This window comes from Clinocottus analis, unplaced genomic scaffold (assembly GCF_023055335.1).
Source record: "Clinocottus analis isolate CAN_PGR_092001 unplaced genomic scaffold, fCliAna1.0.p SCAF_1, whole genome shotgun sequence".
NCBI lineage: Eukaryota > Metazoa > Chordata > Actinopteri > Perciformes > Cottidae > Clinocottus > Clinocottus analis.
The window spans coordinates 21,796,602-21,819,475 of NW_027175820.1; the positions used below are offsets into that span (position 1 = coordinate 21,796,602).

General features: G+C 43.7%; 1 protein-coding gene across 1 annotated transcript in view; it reads right to left on the minus strand.

Annotated features, from left to right (window-relative positions):
• Positions 1–2,412: 2,412 nt before the first annotated feature.
• glceb (glucuronic acid epimerase b) overlaps positions 2,413–22,874 on the minus strand; it is a 47,364-nt gene continuing 26,902 nt past the window's right edge. Inside the window, exons 3-6 of the mRNA XM_068571157.1 lie at positions 19,753–20,288; positions 13,146–13,391; positions 7,216–7,508; positions 2,413–6,754 (exon numbers count right to left, since the gene is read on the minus strand). Coding sequence (XP_068427258.1) covers positions 6,023–6,754; positions 7,216–7,508; positions 13,146–13,391; positions 19,753–20,275 — 1,794 coding nt within the window. The 5' untranslated portion in view covers positions 20,276–20,288 and the 3' untranslated portion in view covers positions 2,413–6,022. The remainder of the gene's footprint in view (positions 6,755–7,215; positions 7,509–13,145; positions 13,392–19,752; positions 20,289–22,874) is intronic.

The window sequence follows — 22,874 nt, forward strand, 5'->3', positions numbered from 1 at the left end:
TGAGTCTCCAAATGAGGAGAGTGTGTGTGTGTGTGTGTGTGTGTGTGTGTGTGTGTGTGTGTGTGTGTGTGTGTGTGTGTGTGGCAGACGCCCCCCTGATACATTATTAATAGTTGTTAGACTCCAGGCACTTTTTTTTCTTCTCTCTGTTGAATTTCAGACTTTTCAAAGCAGCTTCTTTCTCCCTCGCTCGATACAAAAATACCCCCTCCCCTTCCCCTGCTGAAGACTTGCTCTCTCTCTCTCTCTCTCTCTCACTCTCCTCAGCATCTCTGTATTATTTTCCTATTTACTCGCCCTCCCACTGCTGCTCCCTCTCCTCATTGTTCTCTCCCAGCACCGTCGTCATGTCTGACTCTGGCTGCCGACTGCACCGCTGAAAACTTTTATTCTCTCTCCCCGCTTAAACCAAAAAGGATGCCAGCTGCTCATGAATGAGCAAAATACAGCAATTACCAGGTTTGGAAAACGGAGGCAGGGAATTCATTTTTTCTTTCAGTGTAATGACAGTTTCTCTATCTCTGGGGTTCACTTTGGAGGAGAGACGGAGCTGGATGCGATAACACTGTCTGCTCGATAGCACAAATGGATGCAGATAAAGAAGTGACATTTGAAGGCAGAGCTGATTGAGAAAAGCCGACGTTTCGCAGCAGCCTGCTCAGGTAGCCGCTAATGCGAGAGCTTTGAAAGGAGTACTTCCACATTTTAGAAAAAGGTGCTTGTTTAGTTTTCTCGCTGAGAGTTAGATGAGAAGATTGATGCCAATCCTATCACGTCTCTTGAATATGAAGCTGCAGCTACGAAGGCCGCAAACAGAGGAGGAAACAGGGAGGAGGAAACAGAGAAGGAAACAGAGGAGGAAACAGCGAGTTGAGCTAACAAAACCCACGCACCAGCATCTCGAAAACCTCACTAATTGGGGCTTTCGGCGGGTGAGATTTAAAGGCGGTGGTATGTGGATTTTTAAGCCTTTGGACGGAGCGTAGCTAGCAGTTTCCCCCTGCGTCCAGTTTTCATGCTAAGCTAAGCTAAGCTAAGTGGCTGCAGGTCATATTAGCTGTGCGCTCATGTCCGTTTAGTGCACAGCTATGAGAGCGGTGTTCATCTTCACAAAGTCTACTTGCTGGAAGAAAAAAAAAACAGCATAGACCAGCATGCAATTTGTCCCCACAGGGGTATTACCCAAAATATCAAACTTCTTCCTTCACGATACATGGGAAGAAAGCCAGTCAATAAGATCAAAACAACCCTGCCGGGTCGTAAATTGCAGGTGCATTGCGTCTGTTTTCTTTCCACTGGATGCCTCCACATCCATTTGTTCCCCGCCTTCCCCACTTCCTCCGAGACGGCCCCCAAAACAACACCCAAACAAATCCAATAACGCCGGGTTCAACGGAGTGTTAATTCCATCAAGTGGGTAAATTTATGGAGACCGTGAAGCCCCGGGGCCCTCCGGACGCCGCGGCACCAAGGACGCGGCGTAATGTCATCACGGCCATCTCGAAGGCGCCTGGACGGCAGCGGAGGAGGCCATGAAGAGACGGGCTTATCGGGTTTATGGAGGGCTAATTACAGGGCTGGGGAGACCGGCTCGCTGTCAGGAGGGACGGTAATATCATTAGCGTCGGGGAAAGGAGAGGAATGAGCCGTGCGAGGCGAGGTGTGTGGCTGCGAGCGGGAAGTTGTGGCCGGGTAGTATAAATGCCAGGAGATAATGAAAGATGCACGCGGGTGGCAGGAGATACGGTCCTTCTCAGGTGCCGGCGCGGCTCTCCGGATCAGAATAGCCTAATTAGGATAAATTATTAATCGGGATTGTTTTTCTCCGGCGCAGTTTCAGAGGAGCCGTTCAGCGTGAACACACCGTGTGTCTGCTGCAGTCAGAGCTGCTTAACAACGGACTTTAATGTAGGAATAACAACACCTGAGCACCAACAAGACGACTCATACGGGTATATAGCAAGGAACGACTTCAATATCAACCTTCTCTTAAAAAGGATATTTCTGAATATATATATATATATATATATATATATATATATATATATATATATATATATATATATATAATTCAAACATAAAAGATCCCATAACTTTTTCCATCAATTAATTCATCAATCATCAATATAACAGTGAAAAACATCTGTCTTTCTGACCAACAGTCCCAAAATCCAGAGTAAAATATTTTTGGGGAAGTTTTGGTCATAAAAGTCAAAGACACGCTGCAGATATTCACCATTGAGAAGCTGGAAACCAAAACATTATTTGCATATTCCATTGAAAAATGGCTAAAACCAATAATGGATTCACACAATTGTAGCAAATGAATCTTTGTTTTTTTTTTGTTGGTATTTTCATGAAACTGCTGTGTCTGTTAAATATTTAAAAAAAAGAAAGATAGGCGACCAGAAGTTTAAGAAAAACGCTTTTATTTTGTACACCTTTAAAAAGCACATCTTTAAAGCACAAAGATTTACTCTGTATATAAACACCTCTCTTTCCTTGGACTAAAAAATGGTAGCATTTGCACATTGTGCTTGAATTGCAAAGTCTGTACATCCGCTCTGGGTCTCCTGTGGCGTTCACGACCCCAGTAAACATTTTATTGCATAAATCACATTTGACCTCAGTGGTCATTTGTTGGAAAAACAGCACAAAGAAAATCAACTCAAATGAAGAAAGAAGAAGCGGTGATACCTGTTGCACAGCGAACAATCATAGCAGCTTTCTAAACGAAGGCGTCGCACATTGTCCTGAACAGAAAAAAAACTAAAGAAATGCAACAAAGAACAAAAAGTGACTACAAACGGCAGTTGTGCTTTTGTCTATCTAGTAAAACAACCTTTACTCCTCCGCAAACAAAACGACGAATGATGCAAACAATTGGAAAGAAAAAGGCTGAAAGAGAATTTACAGCTACCGGCTCGCTTCCCTTTAAAAACAGCAGCGGACTAAATGCTAATCTCTAGTTGCACACATCCCCTTCACGATGAGCTCGTTGTACTCGTCTCCTCTACTTCAACCTACATTTGACAAACTAGCATTTCTCACAAGGCAGTGTCTCTCTGTGACGTCTCCGAGGAGACTTTACATCGTTAAATGCTGAATGGAAGTCGCTTCGCACAAAAATAGACAAATTCAAATATACTTGAATCAATGACTTTGGTATAAACAAAATAAAGACAGTTATTCACACGCAAACCATTCCTGAATGTTTTGAACTACATATTTCTACCCGTCCTGTCACAATGGAAAAGAATGGAAGGAGTGTTCATGGGGAGAAAACTACACGAGGAAATGATGAAAAACTACAAAAAAAAAAAGGTCAGCAAGCGTACAAAAACTGGAATTATCAAAACCGTGTATTCATACCTCTTCTCTGGGATATTTGATCTTTTTAACTTTAAAAATAGAACGTCAATATAATTCCCTCAACTCGCAGAATAAACTTCTAGGAATAAAATCTGATATTTTGAGAAGAAAGTGAAAATGTCTTGGGGAGGAAAAAAAAAGGAGAGAAAGAGGGGAATAAAATTTGAAGAATAGTCACAATATTTGAGGAATAAAGTCATAATTCAAGAATAAAGTCATAATATTTGAAGAATGAAGTGGTTAAACTAGGATACAGTCATAGATTTCAAGGGTACTATCTTTCCTTGCAAAATATTTTTCACTATCCTCTCACTGTTATGACTTTATTCCCAAAATATTCTTTCTTTCGTGAAAATCTCGCATTATTTCCTCCCTTTAATTTGTCGTAAATCCTCGCTCCTCGGTTCTGAATGCGAGGAGCTGAGTTACAGATGAAGCTGCGGGATGAGGAAGACGAGCCCGAAGGATTTAATAGCGACTCTGAAACAAAACAAAAAAAAGCAATACTCGCTAAATCCATCGCTACATCAAAATGAATAAACGCTTCTCTGATTTAGTCCCATCCGCTCACATCACAACAACCTGAAAAAACCGAGGAAAAACAAAACTTTTTTTATCTCAAAGTTTACATAAAAATGACCAAAGAAAAATTCCCCATCAGCACCTCGAGGAGAAGAAACCGACCCATAAATAATCTTTAAGGTAGATCGATGAAAGCTTCATTGATGCTGAGGGCTCCACTTTGTTTTGTTTGCGAGTGCTGACTCATCCCCCCGACTCGCCACCGCACCGGGCGAGCGGGCTCTCCGGCCTATTAGCCGCTTGAATCGTTAGCGTCTCCGGCGAGCTTTCTTTCTTTCTCCCCGCCCGAGCGGTCAACAGGTCGGCTCTCAGATTAAAAACACGGAGTTTGCTCATCCGCAGAGGCCGAGAGGAGCGACGGGAGCCTGCCGGGGGGGAACCCGACGGCCTCTCGGGGCTCGCCCAGAGTCGACCTCCACCTTCCAGCGCCCCTGGCATTGTTTATTTAAATGTGACGCGTTAGCGCAGACGTGGCTAACGTCTATCACCACCTCCACGCTTCCTGCGATCATCACCTGGACGTGCGAGGAGGAAGAACCTTTCAGGGAAGTGTCCAAAAATAAAGAACGAAAGAAAGAAAATGCAGCTAATGGTGGGGATGTAAGGAGTCCAATGTTTCACAATGATAGGTCGATGCTCGCAAATTGTAAAAAAAAGAGAAATGCGATCGTTAGCTTGATTTTTACAGCTCGAGTGTGGAGCTTAATGATGACACCGCTGCGCCGCTACTTTGACTCATCAGGGGGCGTTGATGAAACACTAATAAAAAGTGTCAGATAGCCAAGATCTAGTCTTTTACATCTGAAGTCAGACTAGTTAAAGTACAGAGATCTGAAGAGGTTATTGTATATATGTTTGTAGTACGGTCTGCTCACGAAGAATTACACAAGTCCACTTCCAGATGTGAACACACTGAGCCGAGCGCCTCGACACAAACTGTTTGTGTAGCTTTCATCTGAACGTGTGCTAATGAGAGCAGCAGAGCGACGTGACTCTTGAACTCTTAACTATCCGTCGCCGTGTTTTGCAGCCCGAACATGAATAATTCACGTTTGGTTGTGACCAGCTGGGGGACTTTTAGTGGCGTCTGGTTTCAATTTAGGATTATGAATCATCTCAGGGAACCGCAGCACGCTACCTGCTGCCCTCCAGGTGACGCCGGAAACACAAACTAAAAAGGTGCAGTCGTCTCTGACCACATGTGGCGACACAACCGCTCAGCCATACACAGTGGAATTATGGGTAGGATACCAAGAAGGCATCCTGGTAGCAGAGCCGCTTCAACCATCTGAACCCAAATACCCCAAAACAGCTCGACAGATACCTAATCCGTGATTTAATATTGATATTTAAAAGAAAACATACATTTAAAAAGGAGTTACGCTCACTAAGGAATCAACGTAATCCCTCCCAAAATGATTTGGAACTATTTCTGTGTGTTTAATGGAAAAGAGATTCAGATCAGAGCTGGAAGCAGACAGTTTGGAAGCATAACAGCTTTTTTATAAAAGAGATGGTAGCGAAATTAATTTATCTCACCGCACAACGCAAACATAGTGAGTTAAATCTCCTAACTCTTGGCGGGTTTATCTGATAAAAATAACTTTGCAGCAGAGGAATTAAATCCCAAATCCATATTAATAAGATATTTAGTTTTGGCAACATTCTCCTGCTCATAATATATGTATTTTTCTTTTTCTTTTAGTTTATTGGTTTTAATAAACTTTGCAAATATGAGATGAAGTGGTAAGAAAAACAAAAAGAATTCAAGGAGTTTTATCCATCTCTAACGTCATATATTTTTACTCTAAACACACACACACACATACTTCCTGAACGCACACACTCGCACTCTGAAACTAGGTCTGTGCATAATTACAAACACTAGCTCAAGAAAAAACACAGGAGGGAGAGCTACAGTCAGTGTTGCAGAAAATGAACCTGCAATAGAGCACACCAGAAACTTTTAGTGTTGAGAGCTGCAGCTGAATAAACACACACACACACACACACACGCACACACACACTCATCCTCTCAGCTGTATGCTTTGTGTGGGTTTCAGTTGGTTTAGTTGTGCTTGGCACGGACCCCTTTTAAGTAGTTTTTCCAGCGCTTGACCACTTCCTTGAAGACGGGCGCGTTGTCTATGGACGCCAGTAGCTGCAGCTGGTTAATGTGCGTGGTGTGATAGTCCCAGCGCGCCAAGTTGGGCGCCGTGGCCAACATGAAGTGACGGAGGTCGTAGATGCTCCCGGACCCCGTGTCGAAGAGCGGCAGCATGGCCTTCAGCGACTCCATGCCGCGGCCGAACAGCTGCCCCGCCTCCCTGCCCAGCTTCTCGCCGGCCGTCTCAGTCAAGTCGTGGAGGCCCAGCAGCGAGTAGATGAAGCCGTTGAGGACGAAGGAGCTGGGCGTGGTGGGGTACTCTTCGTACCAGTCGTATTTGTTCATGAACACGGCTTTGACGCCGTGCTGCGCCGAAGGCACCTTGTAGGGTCCGACCGCCTTGAGGGCAGCGTTGAGGTACGCCTGGTCCTTGGTGAGGAGGTAGGCCCTTACCAGGGTGGACATGGCCTGGCCCTGAGCCATGGCCGAGTACCAGCCGGGCTCCAGGGGCCGGAAGCCTTCGCCCAGCTTGCGGGTGACCATGATGGGCCAGCCCCCTCGGTCGTCCTGGTTGCGCACCAGCCAGTCGCTGGCGGCGAAGAAGGCGGCCATGTGGGCGGTGGTGGAGACGGTGACGTTGTCGACGAAGCCACGCCCGTGCAGGGCTAATCGCACCACCCGTCTGGGCATGATCTGAGGAGGAAATCAAACCGCAAGGGCAGACACGTATTGTTATGGCTGGATTTAGCATTTCTTTAATATTGCTGTTTATCATCTTTTGATTATTCCATTATTTAGCAAGAAAGTTCTCATACATCTTGGAAAAATCTAAGATTAATGCAGCAATATCTAGAGTTCTGCTCGTATCACCAATGGAAATGCAACTTTAAGATGGGAAATGAATTATGATCAAGGCAATTTCATTATTGATTAATCTGCTGATTATTTTCATTCAATGTTTTTGTCGAGCATCATTTCTCAAAACTCAGAGGACGAAACAATAAACATTCAGTTGACCATGACAAAATAAAGAAAAGCACTTAAACGATGACTTCATTATCAACAATAACTTCCTATTTATTGCTTAATCCACTAAATGTTTCAGCTCCTGTCGAGTTGACTAGATTTTTTTAGAACATCAAAAGGAGACCGACCTTTGTGGCCTTCACGGCCTTGGTGTTGGACAGGCCGACGCCCTTCCTGAGGTCGGTGAGCAGGTCTCGGGTCAGCGTGCTCCAGGCGGTTCGGGGCCCGACGCCGTACGTGATCTCGTGGTCTTTGAAGGCGATGAGCTGCGTGTTGGTCACGTAGCGGATGGTGAACGGCGGGCCCTTCTCCGTGGTCTCCAGGGTCACGGACACGCTGCCGTTGGACACGAACTTGACGTCCAAGCTGAGGATGAAGTCTTTGGAGTTCCCCAGCTGCAGGGACACGCCCTCAGAGGACTCTGTGGGGTCGAATGAGAGAGAGAGAGAGAGAGAGAGAGAGAGAGAGAGAGAGAGAGAGAGAGAGAGAGAGAGAAGGGTGTGAACAATGTGGGTAATGAACCAACAACTAAAAAGGAGAAAAGACATTTTTGTGGTGTTTCTTTCGAGCCTCATTTCGACAAAATTCTGACGATTACTGGATGACATTGCACTATTTTTAGCAGGATGACAGGAAGCCTTGAAGAGTGCGTCTGTCTCCTTTGAAGCCCTGTTTCCATGAAAGCTCGTCCTCTTCCTCACGTTCCCCAGATTCACTATGCAGTCACGTTCGCAAATGATCAAATGATCTTCTGTGGTCAAAACCTTGTTTCATTAATACCTGTGTGAAGTGGCTGTGTGTGTGTGTGTGTGTGTGTGTGTGAGAAAGAGAGCCTCGAACGCAGACAGAGACAAGCTCCTCATGGGATGTGCAGTACAGATGTGTCACTGCACACAGAGCTTAATTAGGAGGACAGGAAGGAGGGAATAAAGGGAGGAAAAGAGCAGAGGGGTTAGACAAAGACAGGGAGAGAAAGTTCACGCACTGCAGCAACTTTGCATCCACACAACTCTTCCCTACAAATCTCAACGTTAGGAACTCGGATATTCAGCTTCCACACAGCCGCGGCTCCTCTCGCATTATATCGACTGCATGTCTTTGGTCTAGTTGCTCGGTCTGCACAGCAAATAAACAACAACAACCAACAAATCCCTTCAAGAGATAGCTCCTGAAAGGAGGAAGCGTGTGGAGAAGAAAAAGAAGGAGGACAATGGCACGACGAGTCGTCTCGAGTGCCCTCGACGCCAGCCTGACGGAGAGAGAGTGAGAATGAGCCAAAAGCGGGAAAAGACAATTGAGAATCAGATGTCACATGACGCGAAGCTGAGAAAGCTGGAGGAGGCGAGGCGGCCCGAGACACAAAGACAGTCGATCAGGAGGAGAATGGAGGAGCGAGCCAGTCTGGCAGGGGCCTCTGGATGACTACGGCTCTTTAATGCACTCATAAATCCATTACTTAAGGCAATGCAGGGAGTAAGTGGATTTGTACTCTGGCCCCGTGATTACTCTGGCATCAATAAAGGATGGGCAGAGGGAATATAGACGAGGTTCTGCTTCGCTCTCTGGCTGTTTAGCAATGAGGCAGCAGACGGAGATGACACGCAGCTACAAAATATGTCAGCGGAAATACAGCAAGGCTCGCAAACACGCGCGAGCGCGGCGAACACGCGGATACAAGCGACAGTCAATTGCACATCGGTTATTCATCCCCATCCTCCGGCGGCGGCATCGGGAAACACCGTGCCTAGAAAAAAAGTAATTATTCAACTTTCTGTCCAGTAAATGTTGGAGAATAAGTATTAAAATAATAATAATAACATGAAGTCAATATTATATTAAGTTCTATTTTACATGTTTTGACATCGACGAACATGAAAAGGCTTTAAAGAAATACAAACACTCAATATGTAGATGTTTGCATCAGATTTTATACCTTTAAAGTAAATGGACTGTACTTGTGGAGCACTTTTCTCGTCTTCTGGCCACTCGGAGCCCTTTCACACTGCTGTCACCCATTCATACTCGATGACAGGTATGCAAGGTGCCACCTGCCCATCACGGCTCTAACTAACCATTCAAACCCATTCACACACCGCAGGCGGGGGCTATTTCAGGGGAAAGCGTCTTGCCCAAGGACACATCGCCATGGGAAAACTAAAAAACAAGTCTACAAAATAAGAACACTGTCTTGGCAATGGGTCAGTTTTAATTTGTTGCAAAGGAGTAATGAAACTCAGTTGTTAATGACCGACATCTTTATTAAAACAGTTTGTTTGGTGAAAAAAATGTACTTAAAAATGCTCTCGTCAGAATGCAGCTGCATGCAGAAGTGTTGATGTTACCATGTTACTACCATGGACTGACATCTTAAGGGTTACAAGGATAACACACTTTAACTCTTTGCATTTGATTCAATGCCAATGGGGGAACCGTAAAACTTCCAGACCCACTTTAAAAAAAAGGCACCCTTCGGTGCCGGTGGCAGCTGTCACTGCACTGCATCTCCCTGCAAAGATCACCTCGCTAATTCTGGCAGGCTTGTGAAACTATCAAACGACCACGAGGGGATTGAGGAAATAAGGGTCTCAGCGGCGGACGGTGTTCGTGCAGGAATGTGCAGATGGTAGACGGGAGGTTATTATCAGGGGACAGACGATTGATCCACTTGTCAGAGGATTTGAAAGGCTGTTCAACACCAGTGTCCTAGATACAGTAAGGAGGGGAGAGTAGAAAAAAAAAGCCCCAAATAAGGCGAAGGGAGTAGGAGGAGGAAGTGGAGGGAGGCAGAGAGACGGAAAGAGAAACCGACAGCGCAAGAAGAAAACAGGAAAAGTTTGGATGACATTGCAGAATAAGGCGTTTAAAACGGAGAGAGGATGATGGGATTGCAATGTTTAGGAAGCCGAAGCGGGTTGAGGGGCGACAAGTGGGTGGAAATGAGTAAAGGGAGGTGGAGAACTGACTGAAATGTCGATGGAGAGTCGAGGGGGGGAGAGAGGGAGGGGGGGGTTAATGGAGAGTGAAGGCTGCCGAGGGAGGGCTGAGAGGTGATGATGAAAACATGATGATGTTGAGGAAAGAGAGCCGACGACGGCGGGTCGAAGCTGTAAGGCGAGGAGAGCGGAGAGAAAGTGTAGAGCGGCGAAATGAAAAGAAATTGTTCACGACGAGGAGGGTGAAAGTGGAGAAATTTGGAGGAGGGGGAAATTAGAGTGGAGGCAACAGTTCAACAGAGGGGACACGGGGGAGGGGGGGGGGGGGGGAGAGAGAGAGAGAGAGAGAGAGAGAGAGAGAGAGAGAGAGAGAGAGAGAGAGAGAGACCTGGAAACATCAGCAGGAGATCAAAGGAGAATTAAGATCGTTCAGTCAGCAAAGATCCCGACTTCTCCCGTTTCCAAAAATAACTGTCAGCTACCTCGTGGCCTCTGTAATTTTATTTTTACAGCTGTGACACTAAAATGAATCTGTCTGCCCAATACCAATGGGCTGAACACCGAGGACAATACCTAATTCCATTTTTTTCTGGCCATTATTTTGATAATTTGACCATGAAGTTAGCTCCACGTCCTTTAAAGTCATAAACTCAAAAGTTGAACTGGGAGAATTTAACCACGCTGTTTACCAGCTGACATTTACAACGTGCACTCTTTCAAACTGTGTTTGAATCTGTCACACACACACACACACACTCATATTTATAGTTCAATTTTTAGATGCATAAGGGGGACGAGTGCACACAGTCTGAGTGTCCTCCGCTCCACATGAGCCTCGATACAAAACGAGTGAGGTAGATTAAATTAGATTCCTTGGAGTTGGAAACGGTGCAATACGGCACCAAGGACAGCGCCATCCCTCAGTTTCATTACAAGCCTTCTGACGGAGCACTGACGAGAACCAAATAGTGGATTTTAAAGAATGTTTTTCAAAGTTCATACTGCAATGTTCAAATCCCTCGAAAATAACTATCAATGTGTTCAATGCCAGAGACCTAATATAGTCATATAAGGTATTTTACAATGCTGCTTCCATTATGTTGTCATGACTTTAATGAACATTAAAACATTGCACATGGTTTGTTTGAAAAGGTACAATGTGAAATGTCAAACCACCGGCTCCAAAGAAGCAGGGGTCGGCATTTCACCTCCATACCGGGTCCATATAATCTACATTCACAGACATCAATTACTAACTGAAAGCAGGTTGAGAATACGCAAAATATGATCACACTGCTAAAACTCTTGAGAGCTGATAAAATATCACTTCCATCATATAATCTTCCCGTTTGGCTTCAGTCTAAAGTTTACAGTCGCCATCTGTTTCTGACACTAATTGGTCCGTGTACATTTTGTTTGTTTATTGAACGACATCCAAAAGAGGTCCAAAGGCAAAAGTGTTACTTTTTAAATTATTCTGGCCATATCTTACACATTGCAACCTTTATTATGAAATCTGGTTATATGAATAAAATTACAGATAAATTAATTCTGATAATGTTAAAAGGTAATATTATCCGACACTGCCGAGCGCTCTTAACGTCACAGGATGAGTTAACATCAGGTGGATGTGTTTACATATAAAACTGGTTATTATGATATGCCTAGAGGAATAGTCTAATGACATACTTGATCATTCTTTTGACTAAACATACGATGAAAAGACTAAAGCTGATCCTGATTTTATCCTATGAAGCCAACTTGATGAAGCGCACTCCTCTGTGCAAAAGACCTCCATTGTTGTCAATAAACAATAAAAAAAACAGATCAATGCTGCAGTGGGTGACATCCATCTTCCTGACAATGATCATGCAGCATGTTTTACACACACACACACACACACACACACACACAAACACTCTCAAGACTACCAAATGTGCATTAATCTACAGCTGAAAATAGTCCAGAACAAATGCACTATTTACTCCGTTTGATTAAAACTGCATCAGCCTGGTGTTCCAGGAAATGATTTAGCCATTTTGAATAGTGAAATTAAATACTTGTGACATGTTTTTAAAAGTTAATATCTTAAGTACTCGACCACCTGTCTGAAGCGATCATCTGGATTGTTTCACTGAAGAGACTCAAAGAGGCACTCGCTAACTATCTTCTATTAAAGTCCGTATGGCTCCGGCGGTCGCCTGCGACGAGCGCACCAACCAGACAAAAGACATTTATTCTGTCCTCTGACTAACAAATTAAGGTTAATTGGCTCCAGCTGACAAACAGTTATCATTTCAACCACTGACTCGTGCTCTGGATAAAAAAAAGATATGAATGTCTGTCGGGGGAATAATGTCGACTCAAGGCGTTTCCCGTTGGCGGAAAATTTCCACACAATACAAGTCTGACTCTGCGATCAACAGATAATGAGACGTGTGCTGTTGTGTCTGCCGCTTCTTCAGTCATCACAATGTGCAGGAAGCTGCCATCATGTGGCGGGTCCACCGTCAACCGACAAGGTCTGCCGATGTCTTCGCTCGGTGGCGAGCGAGTGACTCACCGCAGACTAACGCCGCGTCTCGAGGGTGGAGCCGCTGCATCGGCCTCCTGCAGCCCTGGCTAAAGGGTCACGCAGAGACGCAAACATGCAAGACTCGCAACGGCATCTCTTAATCCCGTGAGCCATCTTGCGTGCGACGCCTAAAATTTCTGACTATCCGTCAAAGCTTCGCAAGCCGTTTTGCAGCCCGCAAGACTGTGATTGTCTGCTAACCACGTCCTTTCTGAGTCTCGCATTTCCGGTTTCATAGCATATTGCCGCCATTTTTAAAAGCCGTAGCAGAAACACGAACAATGGATCCCGTTGAAGAACGTTTGGCTGAAGAGGTCCTGCAAATATGAGCATTTATATAACCCGTCTGACGGAGTATAAGGACACGCAGATGGCGGTGAATTCCTGGAGGGAGATATCGATGAACGTCCGTGTGCAGGTCGACTCTAAACGCTCGTTGCACCGCCAACTGTTGTGGCGTATGGAAAAGGCACGAGAACCATAAACCAACGCATCGCCCTTAACAGGAGATAAGCTCCTCGTCACCCCCCCCCCCCCCCCCCTCACGTACCTGGAGCACTGAACTGACGCACGGAGGTAGCTCGAGTCTTGTCGTGGACGCGGCCGAGGCTGCAACCTTTCGGCACGCTCCAGGGCGCCGCGCTGGCCCGGCTGTCTCGGTCCTCCGCCGTGTCGTAGACCTCCACGTGGGGGGGGCGCTCCGTCAGGTTCTTGCTGTAGTGGCTCAAGCCGTACTGAGCGATCTGGATGGCGTAGAAGTAGCCCTGAGGGCCCCACTGCGTGGACAGAGGCACGCCTGGGAGGCAGAAAAGGAACATGATGGACAACGTTGTTGGACAAAAACACTGTAAACATGACATCATTAAGCTTCTGTAGTTTTTACATAGCGTCTTGTTTGTGGAACGGTTTTTCTTTTAGGCTCTTTTGCAAGTCTATTTCAAGAAAATTATCCTTTTTGAGATAGCAGTTGTCATAACAGCTCTTTTTTTGGTGCAGTGTCAAATTGAGTTCATAACCGCGCTCATACGAAGAAAACTGGTCTAAAAATGAATTATTGATATCAAACAACATATTCAGACTTTGCAGTAATGGGAAACGACTGTGGCAATATCAGGGGTTCAAATCTCTCGGCCTATTTTATAAAACAGACACAGAAGGCAAAAAAAAAGAGAAGAAGAGTCTTTTTATTTATTTCCTCACCGTCTATGTAAATGACGGGACAGCGGGCTGAAACAAAAGCTAAGCTCCTGCATTCTGCTGGCGGCGAGCTCGCCTGTTCACCAGCCAGGAATAGCTCAGGCGGAAGATTCACTCTCATTAACAGATAGCTCACTTATAGACCTTGTGACCGAGAGAGCACACATGCAACCACATCCCTCCCGCCCCCCATCCTTCTGAGAAGAACATCATAACAGCCTCATGTTAGGGCTGAAACACAAAAACGATTGTTTCCTCTGAAAACATAGTGTCGTGGATGGCTTTCAAAGGACTCAGAAGTTCATTCAGTGAGCGATTCAGGACGCAGGATTCAAATACATCATCTTTATATGACGGTTATGTGTCTTGTTTTATATGGAATTGTCTGGTGTTTGTTCTTGTAATGTGTTTTTGGTCCGTTGAGCACTGTGAACCTCGCCTGTTGTCGTCTGTATGAGTCTGTTTTCGATGGTGACAAATGAGTTTTTCCTCTGGGGATCAATCTATCTAAACACTACATACACTTTACTTTCCTCTTTGCTATTTGTGCCGTTTTCTGAAATAGGGGGGACAAAAACAACCTATATCTTTGTTTTTATGACAGGAACAACTGATTATAGGTTTTCCTTTTAGCTCATGCGAGTGCAATTGAAAGAATGAACTCCGCTTAGAGACCACTCAGCTAGTAGCGGTGTCTCTCGTGTTAGTCAATAATACGTTTAATCTATAGTGCACCTTTCGTACATAAAATGCGGCTGAATATGTGAATCACAAAACAAAATAGGAAAGAGGAGACAACGTAACAAACAGTTAAAATGACAAAGATTCACATTTAAACATGCACACATACTGGTCATGCAGGAATATTCGGCGAAAAGTAACTTACAAATGATTGATGTTCATCAATTATACAACAGTTAAAACATGTATTTTCCAATTTGTCTGACAACCTGGAACATCGAACATCTACCTTCAGTTTTCCCCATTGTTAAAATATGAAGTCGCTGTTCACCAAAACCCTCCTTCCACCGCTGATCCCATTATTTTCATGGACTGCATGCGCATTACTGTGAAGACTTACTTCAGACGAGCCAAATCCATCGCACAGAAACAATCACTGCATCTTAACTGCAGAACGGCAGTCGCGTTGCCCAGCAGCGGTAAAATATCTCGCACATTTTCCAACTCTCCCTGCAGTTTCCAAACCCGACAGCTCGTCCACGGAGACTTTTCATGCGTTTGTGATGATTTATTTTTCCTTCAAAAGTCAAAGTGGCATACAGATGACAAAGTTGATGTTTATTTCTTTAGAAAAGGGACAAGTACCACATGAAATGCATATGCACACACACACACACACACACACAAACTCTCCAATCCTATGCCAGACTTTGTCTCCATGCTTGTCTTGTTACTGGCGTCTCCCCTGACAACTTAAGTCAAATGACAGTCAAAATCCTAACACTGGAACGCTGTGCTTCTCCCTGAATAACACCAAGTAATCCGTGTGGAATTGACTGTTGAGCCTGCACATATTTTAATGACTCTAGAGGGCAGACTTTTTCTAGAAATCTGAAAAAACTGGGTCTTCAGCCCATAACACTTATAGGCTCTGAGTCCGAGCGGTTAATACGGCAGCTAAAGGGCTCCACCTTCTCGTTGGTATGCGAGCTTTGCTTTCGTCCTCCAGTCGGTCAGCGGGACTGGAACAACTGGTTGAAGGTGAGTCTACATCAAAGCTCCATTCAGCAATATGCTAAATATTGACATTCAACCTAATAACTAATGTGTCACGTGACCTCTCAGATCGTTGTGCTGAGAATTAAAGTCCAATTGTGTCATGCGATTTTTAATTTCTTTAAACCGTTTTTGAGCAAACAAAGTCAGACTAGCTCGCTGTGAAGAACCAAAGTAAAGAAGGTGGAGAAGGTCCAGCATGTTGCAGCCGACAGCTGGGTTTTAATCAGGATTAGAGGATGGTTAACGACCAAGAACATCTTTGACCGGTTACACATGCTATTTTATAGATTACTCTACAGTCTATAGATTACTTTACATGGGCGCCAAAGCTTTATTTCAGCCATGTTAACTGATCAGGCTATTTAGACAGCACCTTTTTTTTTTTCTTTACAAAAATAAACCAATTAGTTGCTAGTTAATGCTAACAAATGAAATGAACTGAACCTGATGTCCCTGATGGGGACCGAAGCAGAGCTAAAAAGCCCAGCGAATATCGGACTGACATGTCGAGCAGTCAGAAACATGATGCAAGTGTTCATGTCACTCTGTGTACATTTATTAAGTAAAGTGGGCAACAGTTTGCCAACACATTAGACACCAACAACCAATCAGGTTGTGTTTCTGTGCGCTTTTTGTAGTCTTTCTGCCACCTAGTGGCCAAAATAGCTCAATATAGCTTCAATGTTTGCGTTACAGCTTTGTGTTCTGGCTGGTTACGTCATGAAACACATATGTGGTGTATTTAGCTGCATGTACAAGGGTTTCAATGAATACAGGACTCGAACACCCGACAATCTGCAGCAGCTCTAAACAAATGTTCACTGTGTGTTCATTGAAAAACAGCACAGATGCAAAGAGACACACAATTTTACAAAAATGTTCATCATGACACAAGTCAACTGGGATTATTGTCCATTCCAGTGAATTAGTGGTTTGGAGTCATTGTGAGCTGGCTTTCAACACAACAATGTCCAGACTATTCATCCAGATTCACCTCCGTCTTCACGAGCGAGTGCTGCATCCATCTTGGTCAACACGTTGAATGTGCGAAGGCGTCGGGTTAAAAAGATCACTCGCCACGTATGTTTGCATCCAATGTGGGAGAATGTGTGTTTTATCAAGCACTTAAAAGGTTATTACCTCTTTTTAGACTGTGTGTGTGTGTGTGTCTGTGCGTGTGTGTGCACATGTTTAAGTGATGGCGGTCTGCGAGAGAACCGGGAGTGAAGATAAAGACGGTTCAAGAAAGAGCGAGAGACACACAAAACGAGACAGAACGTGATTTAAGAGGGTGTTGTAAGAGGATTAACTACTTCCACTAATGATAGCGCTCTGGCTGCCGGAGATTCATTATTCTCAACTTTTGTTCTTTGCAACAAGGAAAAGAAAGACCTCAGTTTCTAACCCTCCACTATAAAACCACAAGCCCAGAAGGAGATGCGACAAGTAATGGCACATAAAAGCTCTGCGTTTTTTTATGACTGTCTAATAATAAAAACCTTGATAGCATACTTTTGTAGTCAAATTCCAGACTAATTTGTCGGAAACGCTCTAATTTGGCGCCCCCCGCCCTCCAACCCCACCCGCCCTCCAACCCCCCCCCCCCCCCCGCCCATCCCAACAGTATCTCAAAGAGGCGAGTGACTGCTTGAGACATCAGAATATGGGCGCATGTCAAATGTTTTGACTCTCCACAGAAAATGGCAGCGGCTTGTTTGACGACATGTAATGAACTTTGCGGAGGATCCTGTTAAATGACTTTTCCATGGGCAGCATGGTGAGTTGGGACTGAAACGCTCCCATGACCTTGTTTAAGCCCTGCTGTAACTTGGACTGTGGCAGGCTAATTAATTAACTGCTATTTTAACCTATAAAAATATGCTAAGTTGGAGAGAGGTGTGCTTGAGTGTGTGGAGTGCTAAATAGCAAGGAGCCTTGGGCTTAATTATTGGACCTTGTTAAATTGAGTGTGTGCAAGTGTGTGTGGATTCCCGTCTGTCCCATTTCCCGCTTTATACGTTGCCTCGTATACATGCGTTTATGCAGTGGGTCCTTAAGTGCGACTGCAGTTCACAGTAATGAGAACTACAAAAAAAAATTGCCATTTACTGAAAAGCAGCCCAAGTTATTGGAACTAATCAACTAAATATGTTATCAGGCTTTCTGACCGGCGTCATGCTTCTGAAAGTGAAGAATGACGCACGTACTTCTCCCAGATTGTACTGAACAAGAAAACATTGTGTGTGTTTGTTTTGTCTCTCCGTGTGTGTGTGTGTATGTGTGTGTGTGTGTGTGTGTGTGTGTGTGTGTGTGTGTGTGTGTGTGTGTGTGTGTGTGTGTGTGTGTGACAGAAAAGCAGATTTCTGTAACCAGGTAAAAACACAAGATGCCAAAGTGGGATAATCTGCACAATCCATCTCAACAAAAATACCTATTTATTGTGGGCAAATTGCTCTTGCAGACATTGGCCGTCATTACTCACCAAGCTGACCTCAGTAACTGCCACTTTGCTAGTGAATATATCACTTTTTATTACATCTCCCCACTACAACAAAGGCTTGTTTCTTGAGTGGAAAAGGACGAAGGACTGCAGCCGAACAACAACACGTCTTCTACTTTTTTTAAATGTTCACTGTTGAAACGGACCGACGCAATGCTGGTTCTTTTCTTTTACTGGTGAATCTAGTTATTTGATAATAAAAGCACAACAATAAATATCTATTTTGTAGTTTCAGGCGAGTACACAAGGTCACTTTTTCAAGCGAGCGAGGAAATTATATTGATGACAATGTGGTTTGAACTAATGGCCTTTTTAAATGAGCTATTGATCCTTCCGGGTAATTATTTTAAAAGGAGCCTTGAAGAGAAAACAACTTTCTGGATGGACTCAAAGTGGGAAGGAACAGGGAGGGATACGCTCCCTTCCAGTAAGATATCGATACAAAGACTTGCTGATTGTGTGAAGAAAAGATACATTTTTTTAATTGAATTTACACAAATTACTTCTGAGGCAGTGTTGAAGAAAAGCTGATAGTGTTTGGGAGTGGGTGGCAGAGATGGAGCAGGTGCTTTTGAAATCTGATCCATCTTGTTAATGAAGTATAGGATTTACAATGCATCACTGGAACAGACCATATTAAGTAAATCATGTATTTCTCAGTGACACAGAGTTTATCAAAGATGTAAAAAAAAAAAAAAGGAAAAAGAAATGGCAAGTTTAAAAATAAGTACTCCTGTATGTTGTTATTATAGGAAAAAATGCCAACAAAATGACACCTCCCAAAATAATAAACCTAGAGGGTCTTCAGATGCAAAAACAATATCTTTATTACACAAGCAAAAAGTTGCCACGTTATGAAGTAAAATGGCTTTTTTTTAAAAATGTATGTGAAAAATTAAGTTGTACCAAATTGTTAATTTCAGTTATTTTCATACATATTCAGCTATTCTTTCATTTTCAAATATATTTAGCTATTTTAAGCTATATTCCACTATGCCCAGCTATATTCAGCTATTTCCATCAAATATTTCAGCTTTCAGCTTCAGCATTTTGCATTCCAACACATTATCTGCAGGTATTGCTCTTTCAAGTTTCTTTTTCAACATTGTCACTTTTTCCACACTTCTTCCTTCTACTACTTCCTTCTTCTTGTCTATTCAAAAGCACAAAGCCTTTCAGATTTGGTTCCCTAATATCTAACAGATTGTAGAGGTTAAGGACATCTGACAATAGGTGTGTACCTATTGTACATCTATAAAAAAATTAAAATTAAAAAAAAATATATATATATTTCTGTTAGAAAAATTCACTCGACCCCTCGGAGTAAAATTATTAAAACAGGAACATTTATTCGTTGCAAGGAAGGAGCAGAGTCAGAAGTACAACATGATAGACAAACTGAGAGATCTTTGAGCAGTCTTGGATATGCAAAGAACCACCTCTTAAAACACATCACGACCCACGAACAGAAACCCTCATGACGTCTTCGGCCTAATCGGGAACCTTTAGAGCGGTTTGTAAGAAAGGGTCATACGATAACAAAGGAACTGCTCGTTCTTTCAGACAGAAACATACAGATTCCCCAGTCTCACTGCTATCAGGAGACATGCTGAGTTTGTGTGTAAGATTAAACAGAGACAGTAGGATGAGAAGTCTGAATATAACAGTGAAACAGTAACTGATTGAGCGTGAATAGGTTTTTCTTCCAACAATATCTTACCTTCCACTCCACTTATACACTTCACTCGGTCGCGGACCTCCACGTTGTAGCCCTCGAACGACATGAAGACTCCATCGGGGTGGTACGGCTCGCGCTGCGCGTAAACCTTGGAATAGCTGTGCTGGAACTCGAAGCGGTCGTAGCCGTCGTACTGCACCACTTTCCCGTACACCTCAAAGTATTTTTCCATCCAGCTGAAGGGCAGGTATATCTCCGCACCCTCCCGCCGGCCTTTGATGGTGGACTCGTCATTGATCAGGCAGTCGATATCTTCATATTTGATGCCGCCGCCGGCGACGACTCCGACGACGGGCGGCGGCTCTGGCGGTTGTGGAGGGTGCTGCTGGCTGCTGATGCTGGAGTCCCCCACCCTGGGGCTCGGAGCCACCAAGGCAGCGCGGGGCAGGAAGCGCAGGGAGGCGTCACTGGAGCAGCGGTTCCACAGCAACACCGTGATGAGTGTGAAGAGGGCGCAGATGACGATGAGGGTCTTGTAGTTCACCCGAGCGGCCAGGCAGCGCATGGTCACAACTCGCCTGCGAGACACAAATGAATGACTATGAATGAAATCCTTAATGAAACAAGGATGTGTCATGATATTCGCTTTCATCTTGGAGTATTTCTGTTAAAGCCGGCCACACACACACGGATAAGAAACCTTTACACGTGAAGGAGACATCAGCTTTCTCCAGGAAAAACATACCTGGGGAAATCTATAATCCCCTCCCTCCATTACTGAAACCAGGTTTCAAATAAAGCTTCAGCTTGCTGGAGAAAGCTGACTGTAACCTGGTTCAGTGCATGCAAGTGCAATGAGCTCCATAACGGCTCTGCTCTTTTCCAACAAGTTTAATTTTCTACATCAGTGAAAGCTCAGATGAGTCATACAGCATTAATAGAGGAGGTGGGGGGTGGTGGGGGGGAAGAGGGGGGGACCAAATAGATCAATTAAATGAGGTCAAAAAATTATTTGAAAAACAACCAAAAGAAACTATAAAAAATTAAGACAAATCCAGCCACATGATAAATGACAATGCTGAGCAGCAGTCGACACTACATCTGTTATCCAGAGATAATCTCATGAAACTCTACATAAACCCAAGAGAATGCTGCCGGCAACAACTTTCCATAAACGCATGACAAGTTGTAATTTGTGTCAAACCCCCGTTTTTGCTCACTTTTGTTTGGTGAGGATCGTCTCGCTGTAGATGAGTCAGAAGCACACCAGGAAAGCGATGGTAAATGTATGCAAAGTGGGTTGTAATTAAGGCTCCAGTTGCACAAGCAAAATGGCAGTTTTGTGACCGATGGGGAGCTCTGGATCGTGCTCCGAGTGCCAGCCTGAGCGTGTGTGTCTCAGTTACTACCCAACAGAAAACCATTGTCTGAAATTGGTCTTTCGGTATCCTCGTCCATCATTTTTACTTCTCGTTTTGGGGACACTTTCGAGTCAATTCTGCTCCTCGTGGCCACTCACAAACTCTTCTATCTGGTACACTCGCAATTTAAAAGGAATAGTTCAACATTTTGGGATACATGCTCATGTGCGTTCTTGCTGCGAGTTGGATTAAGAACATTGATTTTAAAACATGTAGCTGGTTAGATTAGCTTAACGACAAGAAACAAACTGTCTTTGTACAGTTTCTTTGTTTTAATCCTTACAAGAAAATAATTTGCAAAAATTCCTTAAGAAAAAGCGGCAAGACAAATATTCCAACCTTCCATCAATTACTACCAGATATACCTATTTTAGGGTCTTCTGTTATACTTTAATAAGGAAGCCCGATCATACGGAAGCCCATTTCCGTCACAAAATAATAAAAAAACATAATTATGACAACAAAAAAAAAGCATGACAAAAAAGAAAAAAAAGGCGAAGTTATGAGATAATAAGTGCACATGTGCTGCATGCGCTGTCTTCACGTCTCATGTTTTTTTGGTCATAATTATGACTTTTATTCATTTTTTTGTGGCGGAAATGGGTTTCCATAATTTTAGAGCACTGTAGCGGTTTTATTTTTTTTATATATCTCTTATCCACTCAACCAGCCCAAGCTCCCTTACATCCTTTGCCCAATTACCCTTTGGAAAGGTTTACACCATCACTCACAATAAGTTTGAACGTTGACATTTCCAAATCAAGTCTTAAGAAAAGTTTTCTTTCACATAAAAGGTTACCGTCCCTTTCTGATCGTTTCTATTCCGTCTGTGTCAGATTCTATGCATTTCCGATACGTTAATCTATTTTCACTGTAATTATCGAAATGCATTTTAAACTTTGGTCAACGTCTGTTATCATCGGGACTTTTCTTGCTCACAGCAAATCAATAGCAGCAACGACACTCGACGTTGCACAGATTCTATTTTAGTTGGAGCGTCGCTGAAGGCCTAATTGTATATGAATGAAGACCTCAAACGACGCAATGAGACACACTATCGGACGAATCAGTCTGGATCCATGTTTTCATGTCCTCTGTGTTTCTCTGGCATTTTCACCGAGCCAGTGGGAAATCAATACATCCTGAGGTTTCCTCCTCCACACTAATTACAGCTCACTGCTCAAAGAATTCACTATTACAGCGACGAAGGAGTCAGGTCCTCCGATGAGGAAGGAGGAGGAAAATCATTATTCCCCAAGTTCATTTCAATATCCCACCTTAAAAGAGACACTACCAAAAGGTCAGCTCAATTAATGTGCGTTAATTGGACGATAGCAATGTCCTACAGCATTGCAGAGTCAAATGTATAGTGCTATCGGCCACTGGAACAAAGTTAATGGCTTGGATAACTCTAAATAGGAAAGTGGACTTCTACAGGGCTTAAATAAGCAAATGTTGAGGGACAGCACATTGTTGAAGATGAACAATGGTCTCCTTTAACATTAGACTTAAAACTGAGTAAATTTAGGCTGTGTGTTAGTAGGAAAGGGGTTGAGATGTGTCTGCTCACAGAACATCTCCTTTTCTGATAAACTACTCAACTATTTCTTTCCACAAGAAAGAGGAAAATGGAGGAGACAAAAGATATTGTTGTATTTCTTGTTTAAGTGCTAGTTTTAAACTAGTTGCTGTTGTGTTCCAGTCAGGGATGGGAGATTTAAAAAAAAAGCAGCTGTGCATCTC